We start from the raw sequence: 22,769 nt of genomic DNA, 5'->3' as shown, positions 1-22,769 counted from the left end.
CTCTGCTGGACGTTTTACGACATCGGAAGCTGTACAGCCTTTAATCAGAATGTCTTCAGACGTCAGACAGGGGATTGGAAAGGGTTAATAGTGTTTTCTTTACAGGCTAAAATGTGTGTTCCATAACGGGTTGTTATTAGAGATGAGCGAACACCAAAATGTTCGGGTGTTCGTTATTCGGAACGAACTTCCCGTGATGCTCGAGGGTTCGTTTCGAACAACGAACCCCATTGAAGTCAATGGGCGACCAGAACATTTTTGTATTTCGCCGATGCTCGCTAAGGTTTTCATGTGTGAAAATCTGGGCAATTCAGGAAAGTGATGGGAATGACACAGTGACGGATAGGGCAGGCGAGGGGCTACGTGTTGGGCTGCATCTCAAGTTCACAGGTCCCACTATTAAGCCACAATACCGGCAAGAGTGGGCCCCCCCCCCTCCCAACAACTTTTACTTCTGAAAAGCCCTCATTAGCATGGCATACCTTTGCTAAGCACCACACTACCTCCAACAAAGCACAATCACTGCCTGCATGACACTCCACTGACACTTCTCCTGGGTTACATGCTGCCCAACCGCCCCCCCTCCCCCCCCACAGCGCACACCAAAGTGTCCCTGGGCAGCCTTCAGCTGCCCTCATGCCACACCACGCTCATGTCTATTTAGAATTGCGTCTGCCATGACGAGGGACCGCAGGCACACACTGCAGAGGTTGGCACGGCTAGGCAGCGACCCTCTTTAAAAGTGGCGGAGCGATAGCCCACAATGCTGTACAGAAGCAATGAGAAATAGAATCCTGTGCCACCGCCATCAGGAGCTGCACACGTGGGCATAGCAATGGGGAACCTATGTGCCACACACTATTCATTCTGTCAAGGTGTCTGCATGCCCCAGTCAGACCGGGCTTTTTAATTCATAGACACAGGCAGGTACAACTCCCTATTGTGAAGTCCCTGTCGACCCACAGCATGGGTGGCTCCCTGGAACCCACCGGCGGTACACAGAAATATCCCATTGCATTGCCCAACACAGCTGAGGTAGTAATGTCGTGCTTAATGCAGGTGGGCTTCGGCCCACACTGCATGCCCCAGTCTGACTGGGGTTCTTTATAAGTGTACAGATGTAGTAAAAACTCCGTGTGCACCTACAGCATGGGTGGGTGCCAGGAAGCCACCGGCGGTACATAGAAATATCCCATTGCATTGCCCAACACAGCTGAGGTAGTAATGTTGTGCTTAACCCTTTCCAATCCAATTTGTATATGGTTTTCCTAGGGGGCTTACTCTTTTTCTGCTGTTATACAACGGCGCTATATGCTGGCTAAAGCCAGTACTGCATGAGCTGACACGTAGGATAGGCTCCGACAGCAGAGAGGCTGGCAATATACAGTAAGAGAACCCCGACGGACGTCTACCAACAACGGAGCTGTACAGCCTTAAACCCTAATGTCTTCACAGGTCACACAGTGGACTGGAAAGGGTTAATGCAGGTGGGCTTCGGCCCACACTGCATGCCCCAGTCAGACTGGGGTTCTTTACAAGTGGACACATGTAGGTTAAACTCCCTGTGGACCCACTGCCTGGGTGGGTGCCAGGAAGCCACCGGCGGTACATAGAAATATCCCATTGCATTGCCCAACACAGCTGAGGTAGTAATGTCGTGCGTAATACAGGTGGGCTTCGGCCCACACTGCATGCCCCAGTCAGACGGGTTCTTTAGAAGTGTACAGATGTATTAAAAACTCAGTGTGCACCTACAGCATGGGTGGCTCCCTGGAACCCACCGGCGGTACATAAAAATATCCCATTGCATTGCCCAACACAGCTGAGGTAACGTCAGCTGTAATGCAGGTGGGCTAAAAATTAATTTGATTACACTGTAGGCGAGGGCCCACAAAAATTGCTGTATCAACAGTACTAATGTACATCCCAAAAATTGGCCATGGCCAGCCAAGAGGGCAGGTGAAACCCATTAATCGCTTTGGTTAATGTGGCTTAAGTGGTAACTAGGCCTGGAGGCAGCCCAGTGTAACGAAAAATTGGTTCAAGTTAAAGTTCCAATGCTTTTAAGCGCATTGAAACTTATAAAAATTGTTCTGAAAAATTATTTGAGTGAGCCTTGTGGCCCTAAGAAAAATTGCCCGTTCAGCGTGATTACGTGAGGTTTCAGGAGGAGGAGCAGGAGGAGGAGGAGGAGGAATATTAGACACAGATTGATGAAGCAGAAATGTCCCCGTTTTGGATGGTGAGAGAGAACGTAGCTTCCATCCGCGGGTGCAGCCTATGTATTGCTTACGTATCGCTGCTGTCCGCTGGTGGAGAACAGAAGTCTGGGGAAATCCAGCCTTTGTTCATCTTGATGAGTGTTAGCCTGTCGGCACTGTCGGTTGACAAGCGGCTACGCTTATCTGTGATGATTCCCCCAGCCGCACTAAACACCCTCTCCGACAACACGCTAGCCGCAGGACAAGCAAGCACCTCCAGGGCATACAGCGCTAGTTCAGGCCACATGTCCAGCTTCGACACCCAGTAGTTGTAGGGGGCAGAGGCGTCACCAAGGATGGTCGTGCGATCCACTACGTACTCCCTCACCATCCTTTTACAGTGCTCCCGCCGACTCAGCCGTGACTGGGGAGCGGTGACACAGTCTTGGTGGGGAGCCATAAAGCTGGCCAGGCCCTTAAAGACTGTTGCACTGCCTGGGATGTACATGCTGCTCGATCTACGCACATCCCCTGCTACCTTGCCCTCGGTACTGCGCCTTCTGCCACTAGCGCTGTCGGCTGGGAATTTTACCATCAGCTTGTCCGCAAGGGTCCTGTGGTATAGCAACACTCTCGAACCCCTTTCCTCTTCGGGAATCAGAGTGGGCAGGTTCTCCTTATACCGTGGATCGAGCAGTGTGTACACCCAGTAATCCGTAGTGGCCAGAATGCGTGCAACGCGAGGGTCACGAGAAAGGCATCCTAACATGAAGTCAGCCATGTGTGCCAGGGTACCTGTACGCAACACATGGCTGTCTTCACTAGGAAGATCACTTTCAGGATCCTCCTCCTCCTCCTCCTCCTCCTCCTCCTCAGGCCATACACGCTGAAAGGATGACAGGCAATCAGCCGGTGTACCGTCAGCAGCGGCCCAAGCTGTCTCTTCCCCCTCCTCCTCATCCTCCTCATGCTCCTCCTCCTCCTCCTGTACGCGCTGAGAAATAGACAGGAGGGTGCCCTGACTATCCAGCGGCATACTGTCTTCCCCCGCCCCCGTTTCCGAGCGCAAAGCAGCTGCCTTTATGGTTTGCAGGGAATTTCTCAAGATGCATAGCAGAGGAATGGTGACGCTAATGATTGTAGCATCGCCGCTCACCACCTGGGTAGACTCCTCAAAATTACCAAGGACATGGCAGATGTCTGCCAACCAGGCCCACTCTTCTGAAAGGAATTGAGGAGGCTGACTCCCACTGCGCCGCCCATGTTGGAGTTGGTATTCGACTATAGCTCTACGTTGTTCATAGAGCCTGGCCAACATGTGGAGCGTAGAGTTCCACCGTGTGGGCACGTCGCACAGCAGTCGGTGCACTGGCAGCTTAAAGTGATGTTGCAGGGTGCTAAGGGTGGCAGCGTCCGTGTGGGACTTGCGGAAATGTGCGCAGAGCCGGCGCGCCTTTACGAGCAGGTCTGACAAGCGTGGGTAGCTTTTCAGAAAGCGCTGAACCACCAAATTAAAGACGTGGGCCAGGCATGGCACGTGCGTGAGGCTGCCAAGCTGCAGAGCCGCCACCAGGTTACGCCCGTTGTCACACACGACCATGCCCGGTTGGAGGCTCAGCGGCGCAAGCCAGCGGTCGGTCTGCTCTGTCAGACCCTGCAGCAGTTCGTGGGCCGTGTGCCTCTTATCGCCTAAGCTGAGTAGTTTCAGCACGGCCTGCTGACGCTTGCCCACCGCTGTGCTGCCACACCGCGCGACACCGACTGCTGGCGACATGCTGCTGCTAACACATCTTGATTGCGAGACAGAGGAGGAGGAGGAGGGTGCTTTAGTGGAGGAAGCATACACCTCCGCAGATACCAGCACCGAGCTGGGGCCCGCAATTCTGGGGGTGGGTAGGACGTGAGCGGTCCCAGGCTCTGACTCTGTCCCAGCCTCCACTAAATTCACCCAATGTGCCGTCAGGGAGATGTAGTGGCCCTGCCCGCCTGTGCTTGTCCACGTGTCCGTAGTTAAGTGGACCGTGGCAGTAACCGCGTTGGTGAGGGCGCGCACAATGTTGCGGGAGACGTGGTCGTGCAGGGCTGGGACGGCACATCGGGAAAAGTAGTGGCGACTGGGAACTGAGTAGCGCGGGGCCGCCACCTCCATGATACTTTTGAAGGACTCAGTTTCCACAACCCTATACGGCAGCATCTCAAGGCTGATGAATTTTGCTATGCGGACGGTTAACGTTTGAGCGTGCGGGTGCGTGGCGGCGTACTTGCGCTTGCGCTCGAACACTTGCGCAAGCGACGGCTGAACGGTGCGCTGAACTACACTGCTGGATGGGGCCGAGGACAGCGGAGATGAGGGTGTGGGTGCTGGCCATGAGGCGGTAGTGCCTGTGTCCTGAGAGGGGGGTTGCATCTCAGTGGCAGGTTGGGGCACAGGGGGAGAGGCAGGGGTGCAAACCGGAGGCGGTGAACGGCCTTCGTCCCACCTTGTGGGGTGCTTGGCCATCATATGTCTGCGCATGGTGGTGGTGGTGAGGCTGTTGGTGTTGGCTCCCCAGCTGAGCTTTGCGCAACAAAGGTTGCACACCACTGTTCGTCGGTCGTCAGGCGTCTCTGTGAAAAACTGCCAGACCTTAGAGCACCTCGGCCTCTGCAGGGTGGCATGGCGCGAGGGGGCGCTTTGGGAAACACTTGGTGGATTATTCGGTCTGGCCCTGCCTCTACCCCTGGCCCTGGCCACCGCACTGCCTCTTGCAACCTGCCCTGCTGATGCCCTTGACTCCCCCTCTGAAGACCTGTCCTCCTGAGTAAGCGTTGCACACCAGGTGGGGTCAGTCACCTCATCGTCCTGCTGCTCTTCCTCCGAATCCTCTGTGCGCTGCTCCCTTGGACTTACTGCCCTTACTACTACCTCACTGCAAGACAACTGTGTCTGATCGTCATCGTCCTCCTCACCCACAGAAAGTTGTTGAGACAGTTGGCGGAAGTCCCCAGCCTCTTCCCTCGGACCCCGGGAACTTTCGAATGGTTGGGCATCAGTGACGATAAACTCCTCTGGTGGGAGAGGAACCGCTGCTGCCCAATCTAAGCAGGGGCCCGAGAACAGTTCCTGGGAGTGTTCCCGCTCCTGAGCAGGTGTCATTGTAGTGGAGTGAGGAGGCTGGGAGGAAGGAGGAGCAGCAGACAGAGGATTCGGATTTGCAGCAGTGGACGGCGCAGAACTGCGTGTTGACGATAGGTTGCTCGAAGCACTTTCTGCCATCCAGGACAGGACCTGCTCACACTGCTCATTTTCTAATAACCGTCTCCCGCGTGGACCCATTAATTGGGCGATGAATGTGGGGACGCCAGAAACGTGCCTCTCTCCTAATCGCGCAGCAGTCGGCTGCGACACACCGGGATCAGGAGCTCGGCCTGTGCCCACACCCTGACTTGGCCCTCCGCGTCCTCGGGCGCGTCCACGTCCTCTAGGCCTACCCCTACCCCTCAGAATGCTGTATTACCAGTGATTTGATTTCACAGGCAGGAAATAAATTGGCGCAAGACTGCAGGCCAAATATAATTTTTTCCCTTTTTGGAAAACGAAAGGCCCCACTGCCTCTAGTGAATGAATAATCTAAGTTTAATAACTGTGCTGTGTCCCTGCTAATGTGTCACAGAACGTGAGGGTAGCAGAGTTATTATAACTCTGGCAGAGCAGGTATTTTTTTTCCCAATTAAGGAAAGCAAATGGCGAAGCCAGCAGTAAAGCGTAGCTGGGTGCGTATGATTTAGCAATGTTTTTCACGCAGCTCACACGTGTCCACAGCCCGTAAGGACGGACAGAGGCTGGACAAATAGATTTGTTTTCACTTGTTTTTCCACCAAAAGGCAGCACTGCGTATATTCAATGAACATGAGAAGTTTAATAACTGTGCTGTGTCCCTGCTAATGTGTCACAGAACGTGAGGGTAGCAGAGTTATTATAACTCTGGCAGAGCAGGTATTTTTTTTCCCAATTAAGGAAAGCAAATGGCGAAGCCAGCAGTAAAGCGTAGCTGGCTGCGTATGATTTAGCAATGTTTTTCACGCAGCTCACACGTGTCCACCGCCCGTAAGGACGGACAGAGGCTGGACAAATAGATTTGTTTCCACTTGTTTTTCCACCAAAAGGCAGCACTGCGTATATTCAGTGAACATGAGAAGTTTAATAACTGTGCTGTGTCCCTGCTAATGTGTCACAGAACGTGAGGGTAGCAGAGTTATTATAACTCTGGCAGAGCAGGTATTTTTTTTCCCAATTAAGGAAAGCAAATGGCGAAGCCAGCAGTAAAGCGTAGCTGGGTGCGTATGATTTAGCAATGTTTTTCACGCAGCTCACACGTGTCCACCGCCCGTAAGGACGGACAGAGGCTGGACAAATAGATTTGTTTTCACTTGTTTTTCCACCAAAAGGCAGCACTGCGTATATTCAATGAACATGAGAAGTTTAATAACTGTGCTGTGTCCCTGCTAATGTGTCACAGAACGTGAGGGTAGCAGAGTTATTATAACTCTGGCAGAGCAGGGTTTTTTTTTCCCAATTAAGGAAAGCAAATGGCGAAGCCAGCAGTAAAGCGTAGCTGGGTGCGTATGATTTAGCAATGTTTTTCACGCAGCTCACACGTGTCCACCGCCCGTAAGGACGGACAGAGGCTGGACAAATAGATTTGTTTTCACTTGTTTTTCCACCAAAAGGCAGCACTGCGTATATTCTATGAATAATAACTGTGTTGTGGCCCTGCCTATACAATTCTTTCCCTGCAGTATCAATGGAGGGTGGAATGCTCTGCAGAGGCGATTTTGAGAAGCCCAAAAAAAATGCAGCACAGCTAACAGCAGCCTGGACAGTACTGCACACGGATAAATATGGCCCTAGAAAGGACCGTTGAGGTTCTTGAAGGCTACACTCACTCCTAACACTCTCCCTGCCTATGCAGCACTTCTGTCCCTAATGCCAGGTGCAACGCTCTGCAGAGCCGATTTTGAGAAAAAAAAAATGCCACTGCTAACAGCAGCCAACACACAGCTATCAGTGGCCCTAATAAGGACCTTTGGGGGGTCTTGAAGCCTACACTAACTACCAATTCTTTCCCTACAGCAGCTCCGGTATAAACAGCACTGTCCCTCATCTAACTCACCAGGCATCTGAGGCGAGCCGCGGGAGGGGCCGACTTTTATATTAGGCGAACACCTGATCTCGCCAGCCACTCACAGCAGGGGGGTGGTATAGGGCTTAAACGTTGCAGGGGGAAGTTGTAATGCCTTCCCTGTCTTTCAATTGGCCAGAAAAGCGCGCTAACGTCTCAGGGAAGGAAGTGAAAGTAACCAGAACACCGCATGGTGTTCGTTACGAATAACGAACATCCCGAACACCCTAATATTCGCACGAATATCAAGCTCGGACGAACGCGTTCGCTCATCTCTAGTTGTTATGGATGAAAAAAGAAATTCGTGTTTTTTAAACTTTTTTCTATTTTTGTTTTGAACAAAGAGTAATGTGTGCAAAAAGTGTCTATTAGTCTGTTGGCCCATGCCACTCCTGACAAGCCCCACCCGTGCAGAAGGCTGAAAAGTCACAACATTTTTGCACAAGTAGCCCTTGTTGCAACTTTTTTATGTCAAAAAACTGTCGTAAAGTCTACATAAATGTCCCCCATATTGTAGGCTGGAAAAAAGGAGACAGTTCTAAACTGATTCTGTCTTCTCCTCTGGGTCCTTGGCCATCTCTGACAGCTGCACACCCAACCTGCTAGCTGCTAGATTGCAGAGCTTTAGGCCGCCTGCAGACGGCCGGGTCGGATCCGGCTGTGAGAATTCTCGCAGCGGGACCCGGCCTGAGCACCTGCAGAGAGCAGCGTGGAACTCACCCGCTCCCGCTCTTTCATGTGCCGGCTGCCGGGCAGGTGGCGCATGCGCAGAGCGGAGTCGGCGGCCGAGGTGTGACGTTTCTGTGCGGGGCTCTGTGAGCACGCCACGGTTTGTTTTCTGTGCGTGATTTCGTGCAGACAAACCGCGGCCGTCTGCATAGGATTGCGTATTGTAATGCAATCCTATGCAGCCCTGTACAAGCGGAAATTCTGCGGGGAATCCCGCCGCGGAATTTTTGCCTGTCTGCAGGTGGCCTTAAGCGCAAGCTGTATATTTAAGCCTTCTTGCTAACGTTGATTCTTGCTATTTGTTCACTAGTCTGACTCAAACTGCCCCTTTTGATAACTGTGGCTTGATTTGTGGTCATTTCGTTGTTCCAAGTTTACCTTTGTTTTACTAGTTACCCCCTGTGAGGGAATTTTGCTGGCTTTTTTAGCCTATTAGTTATTGTAAAAGACCTTCAATAAAAAGTTTGAAACTAAAGTTTGAAGACAGGCCATCAACGTCTCGTAAGTGTGGTTATTGAAGTGAATGGGACAAGCCTGCAGCACTTTGAATGGCTACTATCAATAATACTGTGTTCTGCAGTACGAGCATGATAGTGCGCAGATGCAGACATTGAAGACATGTTGAGCTCGTAGAGCATCGTGGCCCCTTCAGTCAGCACTTTTTTTTACAAAACATTTTTTATTAAACAAGATCCCTTATGAAATAATAGTAAACCCATTCTTTGTAAATATAGGAATAGCTGTAAACCCATAAACTTGATGACCTATCCTCCAAGGTCAGCCACTCAGGAACCCAGCTGATCAGCTAAGTGGGCGCATGCTGTCACTGCCACTATGAAAAGCAGTCAGACAGCATCCAACATGTATATTAATCCAAGGAGGACATTTTTTATTCTTCCACCATCAAACGCAGACAGCAACGTTTCGATCCCTATAAAAGGAATCTTTCTCAAGCTAACACATAGTGACAACTCATTATAATAAATACACATCTTGCATAGGACAACCCACTCAAACAGCCAATAATCCTGGACCTGACACATAATTGAATAACATGTGTATTTAGGAAGAGATACTCCATGGCTCACCTGGCAATCTGCACCCGCTGTGCACCCCGGTTGCTCACTGGCGTTGCATAGATCGTACTATGCATGTCAGAATTATGGCTGTCTTACACTCTCTGCGTTTGATGGTGGAAGAATAAAGAATGTCCTCCATGGATTAATATATATGTTGGATGCTGTCTGATGCCTATACCTTTCTATATTTGGACTTTGTGGAGAACTAGGATCTAGTTCCCTGGCTTGGCGGGCATCTGTGCTTTACTAAGCTACTCTACTTCCCGGTGAGTGCTGCTGACATCACCCATTCACCCATGCAAAGGAGTCAGAGCTCAGCTCTTGTTGTGCCCACTTAACTGATTGACTGGGTTCCCAAGTGGCAGACTCCGGACGAGCAACTATTGATAACCTATGCTGAGGTTCCCCCCTTGGCCTATAAAAAGTCTCCCAGAGGCTTTTTCCACTTGTGTAGAGCTTGTTGACCACTAGATGCTTCTAAGATACAGAGAAGAGATATAACACCGTTACTAGAGTCTGAGAGGGGCGTAATATTGGGATGTGAGAAGCTGGATGGTTGTATCAACAAACTACCCACCACCTGGCCGTTCTGACCTGACTGTTAGGAGGTGTTGGGACCAGTGGATGTGTGAGAGCACACAAGGCAACCGGGCTGAGGACAGCCTTGATAAACCACTAGTAGAGAGGATTGTTTGATCATCCGACAGACCCAAGTAGCTCCAACTGTTTCGTTGTCTGCTATCCAGAGACCGGTGGCACCATTGCTACAGGACCGTGTCTGGTGGAACTATTTTCAAGTGCTTGGCTGAAGGACATTTGGTCTCACAACACCCATTCTGTGAATTGCCTTTGACACCCACCCGCTGTCTCCTCCTTTTGCAGTGTTGTCATGAATAACAAAACAGGTCTGCTACAGAGTGAAACCGGGTTCTCTTCAGAAACAAATGCATATTTAGTTTGTTGTCATATTTAGTTAGTGACAACGGCTGTGTTCATGTTTGGAGATCTAGGGGTGACTGTCTCAATATTATCTTTGCTGTTGAACGGCACACAACCCCCACTGCTGGTGTGATGGTCTGGGGGGCATCGCATACGACAGTCCATCACCCCTAGTAGTAGTGCAAGGGACAATGACAGCTCAGCGATATGTTCAGGACATCCTGCAGCTACATGTGTTCCTCTTATGGCGGCTTCCAAGAGGCATTTTGCAGAAGGATAATGCTCTGCCGCACACACAAGGGGGTCACGGAATTTCCACACAACGTTGCCACAGTTCTGTGGCTGCCCGGTCACCAGATTTATTGCCAATACAACATGTATGGGACTATCTGGGATGACCACTTCGACAGCCTACGAGTTTGCACAATCTAGAGGCTCAGTTACAGCAAGTATAGCCTGATATACTGCAGGATATCATAAGAAACCTGTATGCCTCCATGCCTGCCAGTATCACCTCTGGCATCCAAGCTAGAGGCGGTACAACAGGGTACTAGAGCCTCCATGCCCACCCGTATCACATCTTGTATCCAAGCTAGAGACGGTACAACAGGGTACTAGAGCCTCCATGTTCGCCAGTATCACATCTTGTATACAAGCTAGAGGTGGTACAAAAGGGTACTAGAGCCTCCATGCCCGCCTGTATCACATCTTGTATCCAAGTTAGAGGTGGCCCAACAGGGTGCTAGAGCCTCCATGCCTGCCTGTATGACATCTTGTATCCAAGCTAGAGGCAGTAAAACAGGCTACTAGAGCCTTGATGCCCACCCGTATCACATCTTGTATCAAAGCTGGAGGTGGTACAACTGGGTACTAGAGCCTTCATGCCTACCTGTATCACATCTTGTATCCAAGCTAAAGATGGTACAACAGGATACTAGAGCCTCCATGCCCGCCTGTATCACATCTTGTATCCAAGCTAGAGGCAGTAAAACAGGCTACTAGAGTCTCCATGCCCAACCGTATCACATCTTGTATCAAAGCTGGAGGTGGTACAACTGGGTACTAGAGCCTTCATGCCTACCTGTATCACATCTTGTATCCAAGCTAAAGATGGTACAACAGGATACTAGAGCCTCCATGCCCACCTGTATCACATCTTGTATCCAAGCTAGAGGTGGTACAACAGGGAACTAGAGCCTCCATGCCTGCCCGTATCACATTTTGTATCCAAGCTAGACGCGGTACAACAGGGTACTAGAGCCTCCATGCCTGCCAGTATCACATCTTGTATCCAAGCTAGAGGCCGTACAATAGGGTACTAGAGCCTCCCTTCCAGTTAACAGTTTTCCCCATAAATTACCCTTTTGCTCTAATATTGTAATTACTTATATCAATGTTACAATCACACAGAAAGTTTCATTCGATTCCAACTTCTTGGTGCTTGATTTATGTAAATTTGTTGTATGTTTTGTTTTTGTTAATATCAATATGTAGCAATACACAATTAATTTTATTGTTGGAAGTCATGTTTTTCTGCCATGTGACTACTGCTTATAGTAGATTATTTGTTTATTTCCTTTCTTTTGAGTTTTACCCTGGTTTTATATCAATGAAAGTCAATTGCTATATGAATGAAAAGTTAGACAATTTTCTGATTGACTTTGTTTCACTACATTTTCTGGATAGTAACTTGTTGTCCATGAATAAGAACACTCTTGTTTATATTCAGAGTCCGCAGCTCAGCCAATCAATGCAGCGCTCAAAGAACCAATCACAGCTATCACTTTGTGGAGGCGGGATTTACGACTCCTGTACCAAGGGAGTGATCCTGTGCGGGCGATCGAGGGTTTTGTCTGTGTTTTTACTACTCAAAATACGCAGTAAAAACGCCGATAACAATGAAGGTTTGATCGGGTTGGAAGTGCCGGGTTCTCACACGCAGATCAGGTGGTCCCACTATCCTACAATAAGACATCCCCTGAAAATAAGCCCTATCGCATCTTTTGGAGCTAAAATTAATATAAGATCCTGTCCTATTTTCGGGAGAAACACAGTATGCAGAAGACAAGTTGGACATCGGACCTCTCTCCTGCATACTGTAATATACATATACAGTGTTAGAAACGTGTCGGACCTCGCCCGAGCAATGCAGGGAAATCTCAGTGTCGGGCGAGGTCCGATACTGGATTGGAAAGGGTTAAGCACGTCTTGCCGAATTGTTGTAATTGATGTAATTCCACAATTAAAGTTTGCAGAAAAAACACGTAGTAAATTCCACAAGGCGTTCCGCAGAATACATTCCACGGTCAAAAACCCAACTAAATTCGTACTAGTTGACAAAATCTGCATCTGTGCTGCGAACAATTCAATCCTGTGTGAAAAGTCCCTAAGGCATGTTTTGTTTGACTGAACTGGTGTAAAGCCTCTCCATAATTGGCGTCATGTTCCGAACCTGTAACCGTTTCTAGCTAGATTGGATACAGTTGTATCTACTGCTCAGCGGAGAACTGGGCTACTTATGTACTGGCTGGCTGTCTCTCTATATGCAAACGGTGTTCTCATTCACTGACAGGAAGGTAATATCTTGGGAATAGTGAGGAATTACTGCACAAAGTAGAAGTTGTAGAACTTTTTACATATGCAATCATTACGCTTCATTTGCATAAAACATTAATAGTTCTTTAAGAAAGTAAAACATGGATTCCATTAGTAGAGAGAAGCGAATTCCCAGCGGTGAAGCTGAAGCGCCGCCGTCCTCAGCTGGGATCCTATTCACATTTTTTTTCTTGGGCCAGAATTCTCTCTTTCTGATCATATTTGGACACAGCGGTGTCTCATCTGTAATGATGACCTCTTGTGGTTACAATTCCAGTCCATGCTATCTCATGTGCTCACATGTCTTCACCTATAATACTGCACTGTGATCCACTGCAATCACAATGTGTGACAATCACAGAGCTTACAATTGCCATAGAGCTTTGGAGTCTTAACCCCTTAGTGACCACCTATATGTGTTTTCACGTCCTGGGTGTCTGGACTATAATCTACAGGGCCGTAAAAACACTCTCGCCCTGTAGACTAAAGCCGCGGGGTCTGTGTGTGTGACAGCTCCCTGCTGTTGGCTGCCGGAGGTAGCTGATAGCCTGAAGCTGTCACCGAGGGCCGTGGTATGTGGTCCCCGGTCATGTGATCGCTGTTATCCAATGGACTTTAACTTTCATCTCTCCTAACAGATGGCAGTCTATGGCAGCTTTCTCCATAGCACGGACAAAGATAGAGTAGGACCTATCTTTTCTTGTATGAAGGTTTTGTGCAGAAGAAAACACGTTTGTCTGAATAAATCTATTGAAATCAAAGGCATCGCTTCGTTGCGTTATAGGGGCGAGATTTTCACATGTGGAAGTGCATCTGCAAGTACATTCGTCTAAAACTCCCCTAAGGGCTCCTTCACACGGGTGTTTGCACAAATGCATGGTATAAAAGAGATCTCTCCCCTCCCCCTACCCCCCCCCCCCCCCTCTTGAGTAACTCTTCTCGAGTAACTGCTTACTGGTCCGAGCATGCTCGGGAGGGTGGGGTGGGGGGGGAGAGAGAGAGATCTGTCTCACTCTCATGGGCTCGCTCATCTCTAGTATGAACCCAATGATATCAACGGGTTCTATTCTCTGCATATGCAAATTTTACGTGTACAAATATGCGCATAAATACGCTGTAATGGTGCTTTTACATGGAGCGATTATCATTCAAAAAATTGATCAAACAAGCAAGAGAAGGATAATATAATCGTTTGATCTGAACCCAAGCCAACGACTGAACAACCAAGATAATCGTTTGCTTATCCTTCAGTCTTTCACATTCGCTTATACAGACTGAACGATTCACGTTTGAACAAGCCAACGATGTATCTACCTGTCTAAACAGGCTGGACGTGAGCCAACGAGCTAGCGGGGACATCACTTGCACGTTCAAACAAGAATCGTCTCGTCTAAGAAGGACCCTTACCACCAGGGAACCTGCTGCTGGCCTACAGCTCTTCTGCAATTCATGGATGGGTCTGCCAGAATGAGAGCCGCTCTTTGTAAGTGGAATTCCCCATTGGCTCGTAGCAAGAGACCCCCCGTCCTTTCTATGACATCCATATGTTCAGTTTTGGCATATGACATGTCTCATTAAACTAAATTGTGGATTACAGCATCGTATCATCTTTGGACAGAGCTCCACTGTTGATGGATGCTTTTGGTTAAAAATAGGATTATGATGTTCTCATTAGCATACCATTCACTATCAAAACACACAAGAGCAAAAGAGTCTTAATGAGTGGCAGACGGCTTTGTGGTCATTGTTGCGGCATGTCTTGTATGCACTTTTCTCATTTACTAACCATAGAAGGACAATTGGGATGATCATGATAGGATGATATGTCACCTCACTCCCTGAGAAAGACTTATTAAATGTTTTATAGTTTGGATCGTACTAGGACTAAACATTGGCTAACAGTTACCATAAAAATGTCACAAAGGAGTAAGCTTGAGACAAATCAAAAGTAGATCATTCCATAAAGTTTTCTAACAGGTACGTAACTGCCACAAATGAATAGACGTGAAACTCTCCTCCACTCTTTGATCATAAGTAACGTGTCACGGCACAGCCATCCTAAGTGTCTCTGATACTCCATAGGGATTTTCTGCTGCAGGCCAGAATCACACATCCCAACTCTGACCTAGTGTTAGGGACCGTTCACACAGGATGGAATATTCCGCAACAGCAATGCGCAATATGCCTGTCCCTGAATTCTGCACCAAAATCTGAACATCTAACTGCAGATTTTGATGTGGAATTGCCGGCAGGATTCTGCTACCAGAAGTGCAGATTTTGGTGCTGAACATTCCGAGGGAGGATGTATACTGCAACATTGTTGCAGAATATTCCATTCCGTGTGAAAGGTCCTTTAACCCTTTGCAATCCAATTTTGGATTCAGGGTTTCCTAGGGGGCTTTCTCTTTCTGCCATTATACAATGGCACCATCTGCTGGCCAGAGCCAGTACTGTGGCATGGGACATGCTGGAGAGGCCCCCGACAGCAGAGCAGCCAGGAATATACAGTAAGAATATGCTGCTGGACGTCTTCCGACATCGGAGCTGTATAGCCTTCAATCACAATGTCTTGAGACGTCAGACAGTGGATTGAAAAGGATTAAGTAACACTTACACATGGCTGTAATTATGTAGTGTAAGGCTGGGTTCACACGGGACGGATTTGCCACGGAAACTCTGTGCAGCAAATCCGCCTGCGGCACCTTATCCCCGGATTAGCCAGCCATGTGATAAGATTTTGCAAAAATCTTGTCCACATGGGGAGGTCAATCCATCGCGGCAAAGCCGAGTGGAAACGGCAATGCGGTGCAGAATTGACAGCCGCAGCATGTCAATTCTTTTTTTTTTTCCGTTGCGGCATTACTACTCTCTATGGGAAGAATGCCGGCGGCCGAACCACTCAAAAACCCGCGGGTTTTGAAGCTGCTTCTCTCCCGCGGAAATCTCACAGCTTTTTGGTATGGCCAAGCCGCAAAATTTCTGTGGGATTTCCGTCCTTGGGGAACCCAGCCTAAGGGTTCATGAGATTGATGGCCCGCAGGAAGCACGCAATCCTGGTTGCATACTTGCTGCATGCCTCGCATGTATATCTCGCATGCAACAAATTACAGCTGAGCCCAGCCATACTGTACAACTAAAACAGCGTGCTTTATGCAGATGCCAATTAATGAACGTCTCCCAAATCTCCCAAAAATGCATGAGAAATAAAACTAAGAGCTTCTGCAGACGGGCGATATTGGGCGCGCAGAGAATAGAACCCATTGACTTCAATGGGTCCTGTGGATAAAGGATAACTTGAAATTCTGGTATAACGCCTTTAATGTTTTCCTATAATCAGCCAAATTGGGCTTCTGCAGAAAAAAAGACTATTACATTAATGACTAATATTGCTGAAAGGTTTTCTCCCGCTAACTGGAAGCAAATGCAAAATAATTCTTCTAAAATGAACTTTAATTATCATATTATCAGGCAGTTTATGGTTTTGTATTTACTACTGAATACTTTGGGGGTTCCATTTAAATAGCTGAATATGGCAATGAAAACGAGCTCATAATGGAGCTATTAAAAACAGAGCGCAAAGGTGCAGACTTTTGTCTTCTTTTCACATGATTTCTGTGTTTTCATCTTTTTTTGGAGGACACCATTGCGTGCTTTTTCCAGCTGTATAATGTGCATTTCCAGTAGGATTGCTGCGCCAATCCTGTGTACTGCTGGCATCACACCGAATACATTGACCTGAGCAGTGGGAAAGCACTGGAGAGCGCTACTCCTCCGTATGTGAGTGGGCTATGTCAGACGTAGCAGAGCTGTGAGTTTTACATATGGCAGACTAGTAGTGCTGAGACTTCTGCAAGTTTATAACACTACTATGGGGCTGTTCACATCATTGAGAGCAAAACACATATGTGTGAAGCGTATGGAAACAAAGTTTTACATTTCCATACTTTTCTTTTTTTTTTAGTGGGACAGAATAGTGCTGTTTGCAGAGCTTATCTGTTCCACACAGTCAGGTATACGTATAATCTGTGTTTGTAACATTTGCTCTATATCTATGAACAAGGGCTTGAAATACGCAGGGGGTTTATGTATCTCATGGATGTGTATGTCCATTACAGATACGCACTCTTGCTGGTTTTAATCATTGTTATTATAAAGTTTTTTCTTCTTCTGCTGCTGGAGACCCTCTGCGGATTGTTGGAAGCCTCTCTGTACTACACCCAGAACCTGAACTAACATGTTTGAGCTCACTTTGTGAATTTTCTTACTGATGCCTACGTTCTTTTACTGGTGTTTTGTGTTCGCACATGCATTTTTTCTTTGGCATTTTTTTACTTATTGAGACACATAAGAATAAACACCTGAAAAAATGACCTACCCAGATTATGCTGCAATTTCCCAAAAATACCATGGACCTAAAAAAAAAAAAACCGCAGCTAAAAGACGAGCAAAAAAGCGCAAAAGTGCTATATACGTTGGACACTTCAGATTTCCCTATTGACCTATGTAAACATCTAGATCCAGCATTTCTTTTTTAATGGAAAATAACTAGAGATGAGCGAGCACCAAAATGCTCGGGTGCTCGTTATTCGAGTCGAGCTTTTTGTAATATTCGACTTGAGAGCTCTATTCGATTTAATGAACCCCATTGAAGTCAATGGCAGACCCGAGCATCTTTGCAATTCAAAAGCCGGTTGCCAAGCTTTTTTTTTTCTTCTCTGTTACAGTATCCAACCTGATGATACGCCAGCCTGGGTTGCCCTAGAACTACCCGCAACCCCTGTCCCTGCCTACTTGCCTCCACTCCTGGCTAACCCCAGGTGGGCAACTGGGTGGCGGTCCCTACACTCACTAGGGACCGAAAGGGAGGACTGTCGTACCAAGATGGAACAGGGTAGAATACCGACAGGAAGGGCAGATGAATTAACCCAACAGCAGACTGAGGCAGATGGGATAACCCGGCAGAATTAGCAAACAAGCTGACAAACAGGAGACTGACAGAGGCAGGATGCTAGCACACTGAACAGAAGCCAATAACTGGCAGTGAATGGACCTCACTGCCAGCCTTATAAACAGAAGCCTCCACCCAGCGGCGGAGAGGGGGAGGCGCTACCTCCCAGCAGGATCTAATATACAGGAGCTCATGCATGGATCACAATCACATATGAATGATGAACTGGCAGCATAAACGGATGTATGAAGGTATAAAAGCGTTTTATTACCCCATTACAAATGAGTACGACGTTTCGGCACTGTTGTGCCTTCCTCAAGCTAACATACAAATGACAAGACATGGTATATATAGCAATGATACATCCACCTTGGACCAATCATGGTCTTCATAAAAAACACACATATGACAGCAATTATCTTCCACCAATTGAAGTGCCAACAACACGTAGTGCAAACACCTGTCAGTTACTACGTAGTTGATTGCCTTATTCCCATGTCATCATCATCATGTTCACAGTCGGCGTCTGGTAGTGATGCCATTCCACCGCAATACAGCAGATGCGCAGGAGCGCTACATTTGCGAGACTTTGAATTGATGTTAGAATTGCTTTACAAGTCCCAAGACTTGGAATGGGTTGGCACTATACGAATAACAAGATATATATATATATATATATATATATATATATATATATGATGTTAACATTATTCCTTTTTGTTGCTATGGTCCCCTTTAATAGTGGAGTCCTCATTTCTGTACTAGGTACAAACGCCATATTCTGGTAGTTTTTGCTGTCAGATTATCACACGGAGCATTCTTATATTCTTACATCTATATGGTTTTAATAGCCATGCATTCATTATAGAATTGACCTTTGGAGCCATTATTAATGCGATCGCCGTTTGTATGGTTAAACAGTTTTTCTTCAATTCCGCGCATGGGTAATAGATATAATGAGCCTCCGATTGGAGACCGGTCGATGGGAAGTTTATCTGTTGTTATGTCAGAATTTCGCGGACATAGTGCTTTTTGCGCATGCGCCGCTACTATTGGAAGCTGAGGCAAGTGAATGATAAGTGTTACGTCATAGTCTCGCGGGCATAGCGCTTTTCACGCATGCGCCGCAACTATGGGGAGTTCTTGGGACTTGTAAAGCAATTCTAACATCAGTTCAAAGTCTCGCAAACGTAGCGCTCCTGCGCATCTGCTGTATTGCGGTGGAATGGCATCACTACCAGACGCCGACTGTGAACATGATGATGATGACATGTGAATAAGGCAATCAACCATGTAGTACCTGACAGGTGTTTGCACTATGTGTTGTTGGCACTTCAATTGGTGGAAGATAATTGCTGTCATATGTGTGTTTTTTATGAAGACCATGATTGGTCTAAGGTGGATGTATCATTGCTATATATACCATGTCTTGTCATTTGTATGTTAGCTTGAGGAAGGCACAACAGTGCCGAAACGTCGCACTCATTTGTAATGGGGTAATAAAACGATTTTATACCTTCATACATCCGTTTATGCTGCCAGTTCATCATTCATATGGACATTTATCTGGAGCCTTTCTGTTTTTTTGGCTCTTAACTGGCTTTTGCATTTTTTGATTGCCTGACCCTGGTAAGGGATTATTTAGTGCTGTTGGTGGGACTGACTTTATTCTCTATGGATCACAATCACATGGGACGCACCCCAACCATGGGACCCAGCGCCCGGCCACCCTGGGAGGATCCGCAGCCGCCGCATGGTAACACTCTCCCTCTCCCTCCCTCTCTACCTCTCCCAGCCACATACTGCTGTGGATGTATGCACGCTGGCACATCACAACAGAAAGTGGTAAAACGGGGAGGGGTCGAACACGGCGTGGTACTCGCTCTAGTAACGAGCACCATTGAGTATACTAATACTCGGACGAGCATGTTCAATCAACTCTAAAAATAATGCCACTACATCAAAACATTTTTGCAAAACAAGCCTAATGGGGATTGCCTTTTTCAAGATTTACTTCAACGGGAAACTTACACAGTTATGTAGCTCTTATAGGGTATTCGTTGCATTGAATTGACTTTTGTGAGTAACATAATTAGAAGACACATTAGTGGAATAGTAATCAAAAAATACAGCTCGATTGGCAGCTATAAGAGGTGTAGAGGTAGTAGTTTCTCCGGGGCACTTAGGTAGTTGAAGGGCCTTTGGGTGTCATCAGACATAAGAAAAGTCTAGTCCCTGAAGTCTGGTGGTGTGCACACAAGTGGGCTTTTATGGAGGGCAGCCCTGAACTTACAGTTCTCCAGGTCTACTTGGTACCACAGAAGGGAACGATAAGTCTCTTTAAGTGAATAGTTCAAATAGTTGTAGAACCACGTCCCCCTCTCTAACTACCTCAGCCATGGTCCTTTTGGCTGCCGTCCTTGTGAATCTGTAGTTTTGCTTGCTTTGGTCTATCTCTTGTGGCGATGATTCCTGACACTGCAGTCATATAAGTAGCGTCAGTCAAAACTCAGCCACAAGCTGACTATTCTCCAGTGTCTGTCCCTCCACTCAGCTCTGCTGCATTCTCTTCCTTCGGCTGTATAAAGAGAGGTGAGTAGCAATGTAACAACGCTACCACTGGAGATCACTAGCGACCCCGATTATACACAGATCACTACAATGGTAATGGTGGAAACCAGAAATTTAGTACACTTTCATCGATGGAGGGGCAACATCAAGGTGTTGGTTTAGCAGCACCACACCCAGTTACACTTACAGCAGGGAAGAAGAAAAGCATCTTGACAGCTGTTATCCCATTCCGCATCTTAGTCTATGGTATCCATCAGATTTATACAAATTGTATCATTTCTTAGCCCCTTGGGTCACAAGGTGGATATAAAGTGAGTGCAGGAGGCAATGTTGCTTCATATCTGGTGGCTATCAGCAGTTTCTGACAGCTAAGAGCCACCAGCAACACTGCTGACCATGACATCTAAGCAGCTGGCCAGAGGGGGCCCCTCTAGCGTTCCATCAATGCACCCGAATCGCGATTTTGCGGTGCTGATGAGTTTTCATGACTGCCTGGCCCTTGTGAAGGCTCCCAGGCCTGCCATAGTTTTCAGCCTTCTAAGCCCTACCTGTAGCAGGGCTTTATTGGCTGTTGATAAAAGTACAATATATAAAAGTATATAATATACTGAAGTATTGCAGTATATTATGCAAGAGATCAGATAATTGCAAATTCAAATCTCTTGTATGGCTAAATAAATCAGTTTAATAAAAAGAAATTAACTATTGAAAAATGTAAAAAAAAATAGTAAAACACTTTTCCCAGTTTTCACATAAAAAGCTAAAACTAAACAAAAAAAAGAAAAGGAAACTCCTGTCACCAGGTCTCCCATGCCTTAAAATAACAAATTAGTAGTTATTCACCTGCTTGTCCTCCGGTGCTGGCTTTTTAAGTTTTATATGTTTTAAAAGTAGAAAAACATAATAAAAACTATGGAAATTAGAAATCGCCATAATCATATTGACCAGCAGAATAAAATTAATGTCAAATGTGAAAGCAAGACACCCCCAAAATGGCACAATTCTGTCTTTTTTCCATTTCACACCACTTAGAAATGTTTTAAAAGTTTTTCAATGCACTATGTGGTAGATTAAATAATGCAACTAATCCTGAAAAAAAACAAGGCCTCATACTGCTATGTCGGCATAAAAATGAAAATGTTACAGCTCTTGGAACATTGGGGGGGGGGGGGGGGGATGAGAACGAAAAAAAACAAAAAGTGGGTAATCCAGGCATTTAAGCCCTTTCAATATTGATGGATAGGTCATAGTTGTAAATCGGCAGGAGTCTACTGGTTGGGACCCCCAGGTGATCAGCTGAGTATGAGGGATTAGTTTAGCGGATCACCGGGGTGCCAAGTAACAGACCCCTGCCCATCAACTATTGATGACTTATCCTGAGGATATTCACTGTATTAATTTTCAAGCTGTTATATTTGTAGTATGTTTAATACACGATGAACATATAAATATAAAACTTGTATTTTTTTTCTCAGGTTTGGCAAATCCCAGATTACACACCAGTGCGATCAATAACGGAACCTATTGTAACGCTGGAAGGTCACTCCAAGAGAGTGGGAATTATCACATGGCATCCCTCCACTCGCAATGTGTTACTGAGTGCAGGTAACTATCTAATAACTTGAAAACGTACAGCCCAGGGGCGTAACTATAGAGGATGCAGGGGATGCGGTTGCACCTGGGCCCAGGAGCCTTAGGGGGCCCATAAGGCCTCTCTTCTCAATATAGGGAGCCTAGTAGTATGAATAAAGCATTATAGTTGGGGGGCCGTGTTATAGATTTTACAAAGGGGCCCTGAATCTTCAAGTTACGCCTCTGGTACAGCCCATTGACCGACCCTACTTGTTGGACCAGACGTGCATATTTACTGCATTAGAATATGTTACTGTCAAGAATGTCTATTATTCACAGCGGTATATGTACCACACATGCCAATGCTATGGGGCTCTTGGTGAGAGGGGTCCCAGTCCTGTTGCTTCCTTTCACAATATTGTTTATGTACAATTGAAAGGAAGTGCAGCTCAGTGTATACAGATTTATACTGCACCTAATGAGTTATAGGGGTTCTCCGGGACTTTTACTATTGATGATGACCTATTCTGAGAATAAGTCATCAATAGTTGATCAAGAGGGGTCCATCGCTCGGAATACCTGCAAATCATCTGATCGCTGGGCCCTGTTTCAGTGGGGAAATCGCTGGAAGCAGATAGAGCTGTCTGTATTGCAGCAGCCCAGGTTGGTACTACAGGCACACCTCCCACTGAATTCAATGGGAGATGTGCCTGCAGTCCCAAACCAGGCTGCTGCCATTCAGACAGTGCTATCTGCTTCCAGCGCTGTCCACACTGACAGCAGAGCCGGGAATCAGCTGATTTGCGGGGATCCTGAATAGCAAATCACCGCCAACCTGTGGATGGGTCATAAATAGTAAAAGTCCTGTAGGGCTCCTTTAAATGGAATCTGTATATTCAGTGAACTCAATCTAGTGATGGATGAGAATTTCATAACTGAACTGTGGTGAAAAATTAAAGGGGTGTTTCCATCT

At 47.0% G+C, this 22,769-nt stretch overlaps 1 protein-coding gene across 1 annotated transcript in view; it reads left to right on the top strand.

Moving 5' to 3' along the window:
- CORO6 (coronin 6) overlaps positions 1 to 22,769 on the top strand; it is a 92,323-nt gene that overhangs the window by 54,459 nt on the left and 15,095 nt on the right. The window contains exon 4 of the mRNA XM_066599586.1: positions 21,700 to 21,829. Within this exon, the coding sequence (XP_066455683.1) occupies positions 21,700 to 21,829 (130 nt within the window). The remainder of the gene's footprint in view (positions 1 to 21,699; positions 21,830 to 22,769) is intronic.

Source organism: Eleutherodactylus coqui, chromosome 4 (assembly GCF_035609145.1).
Source record: "Eleutherodactylus coqui strain aEleCoq1 chromosome 4, aEleCoq1.hap1, whole genome shotgun sequence".
In the NCBI taxonomy this organism is placed as follows: domain Eukaryota; kingdom Metazoa; phylum Chordata; class Amphibia; order Anura; family Eleutherodactylidae; genus Eleutherodactylus; species Eleutherodactylus coqui.
Note: the sequence above shows the minus strand (reverse complement) of the source record. Positions and strands in the feature narration are given on the sequence as shown.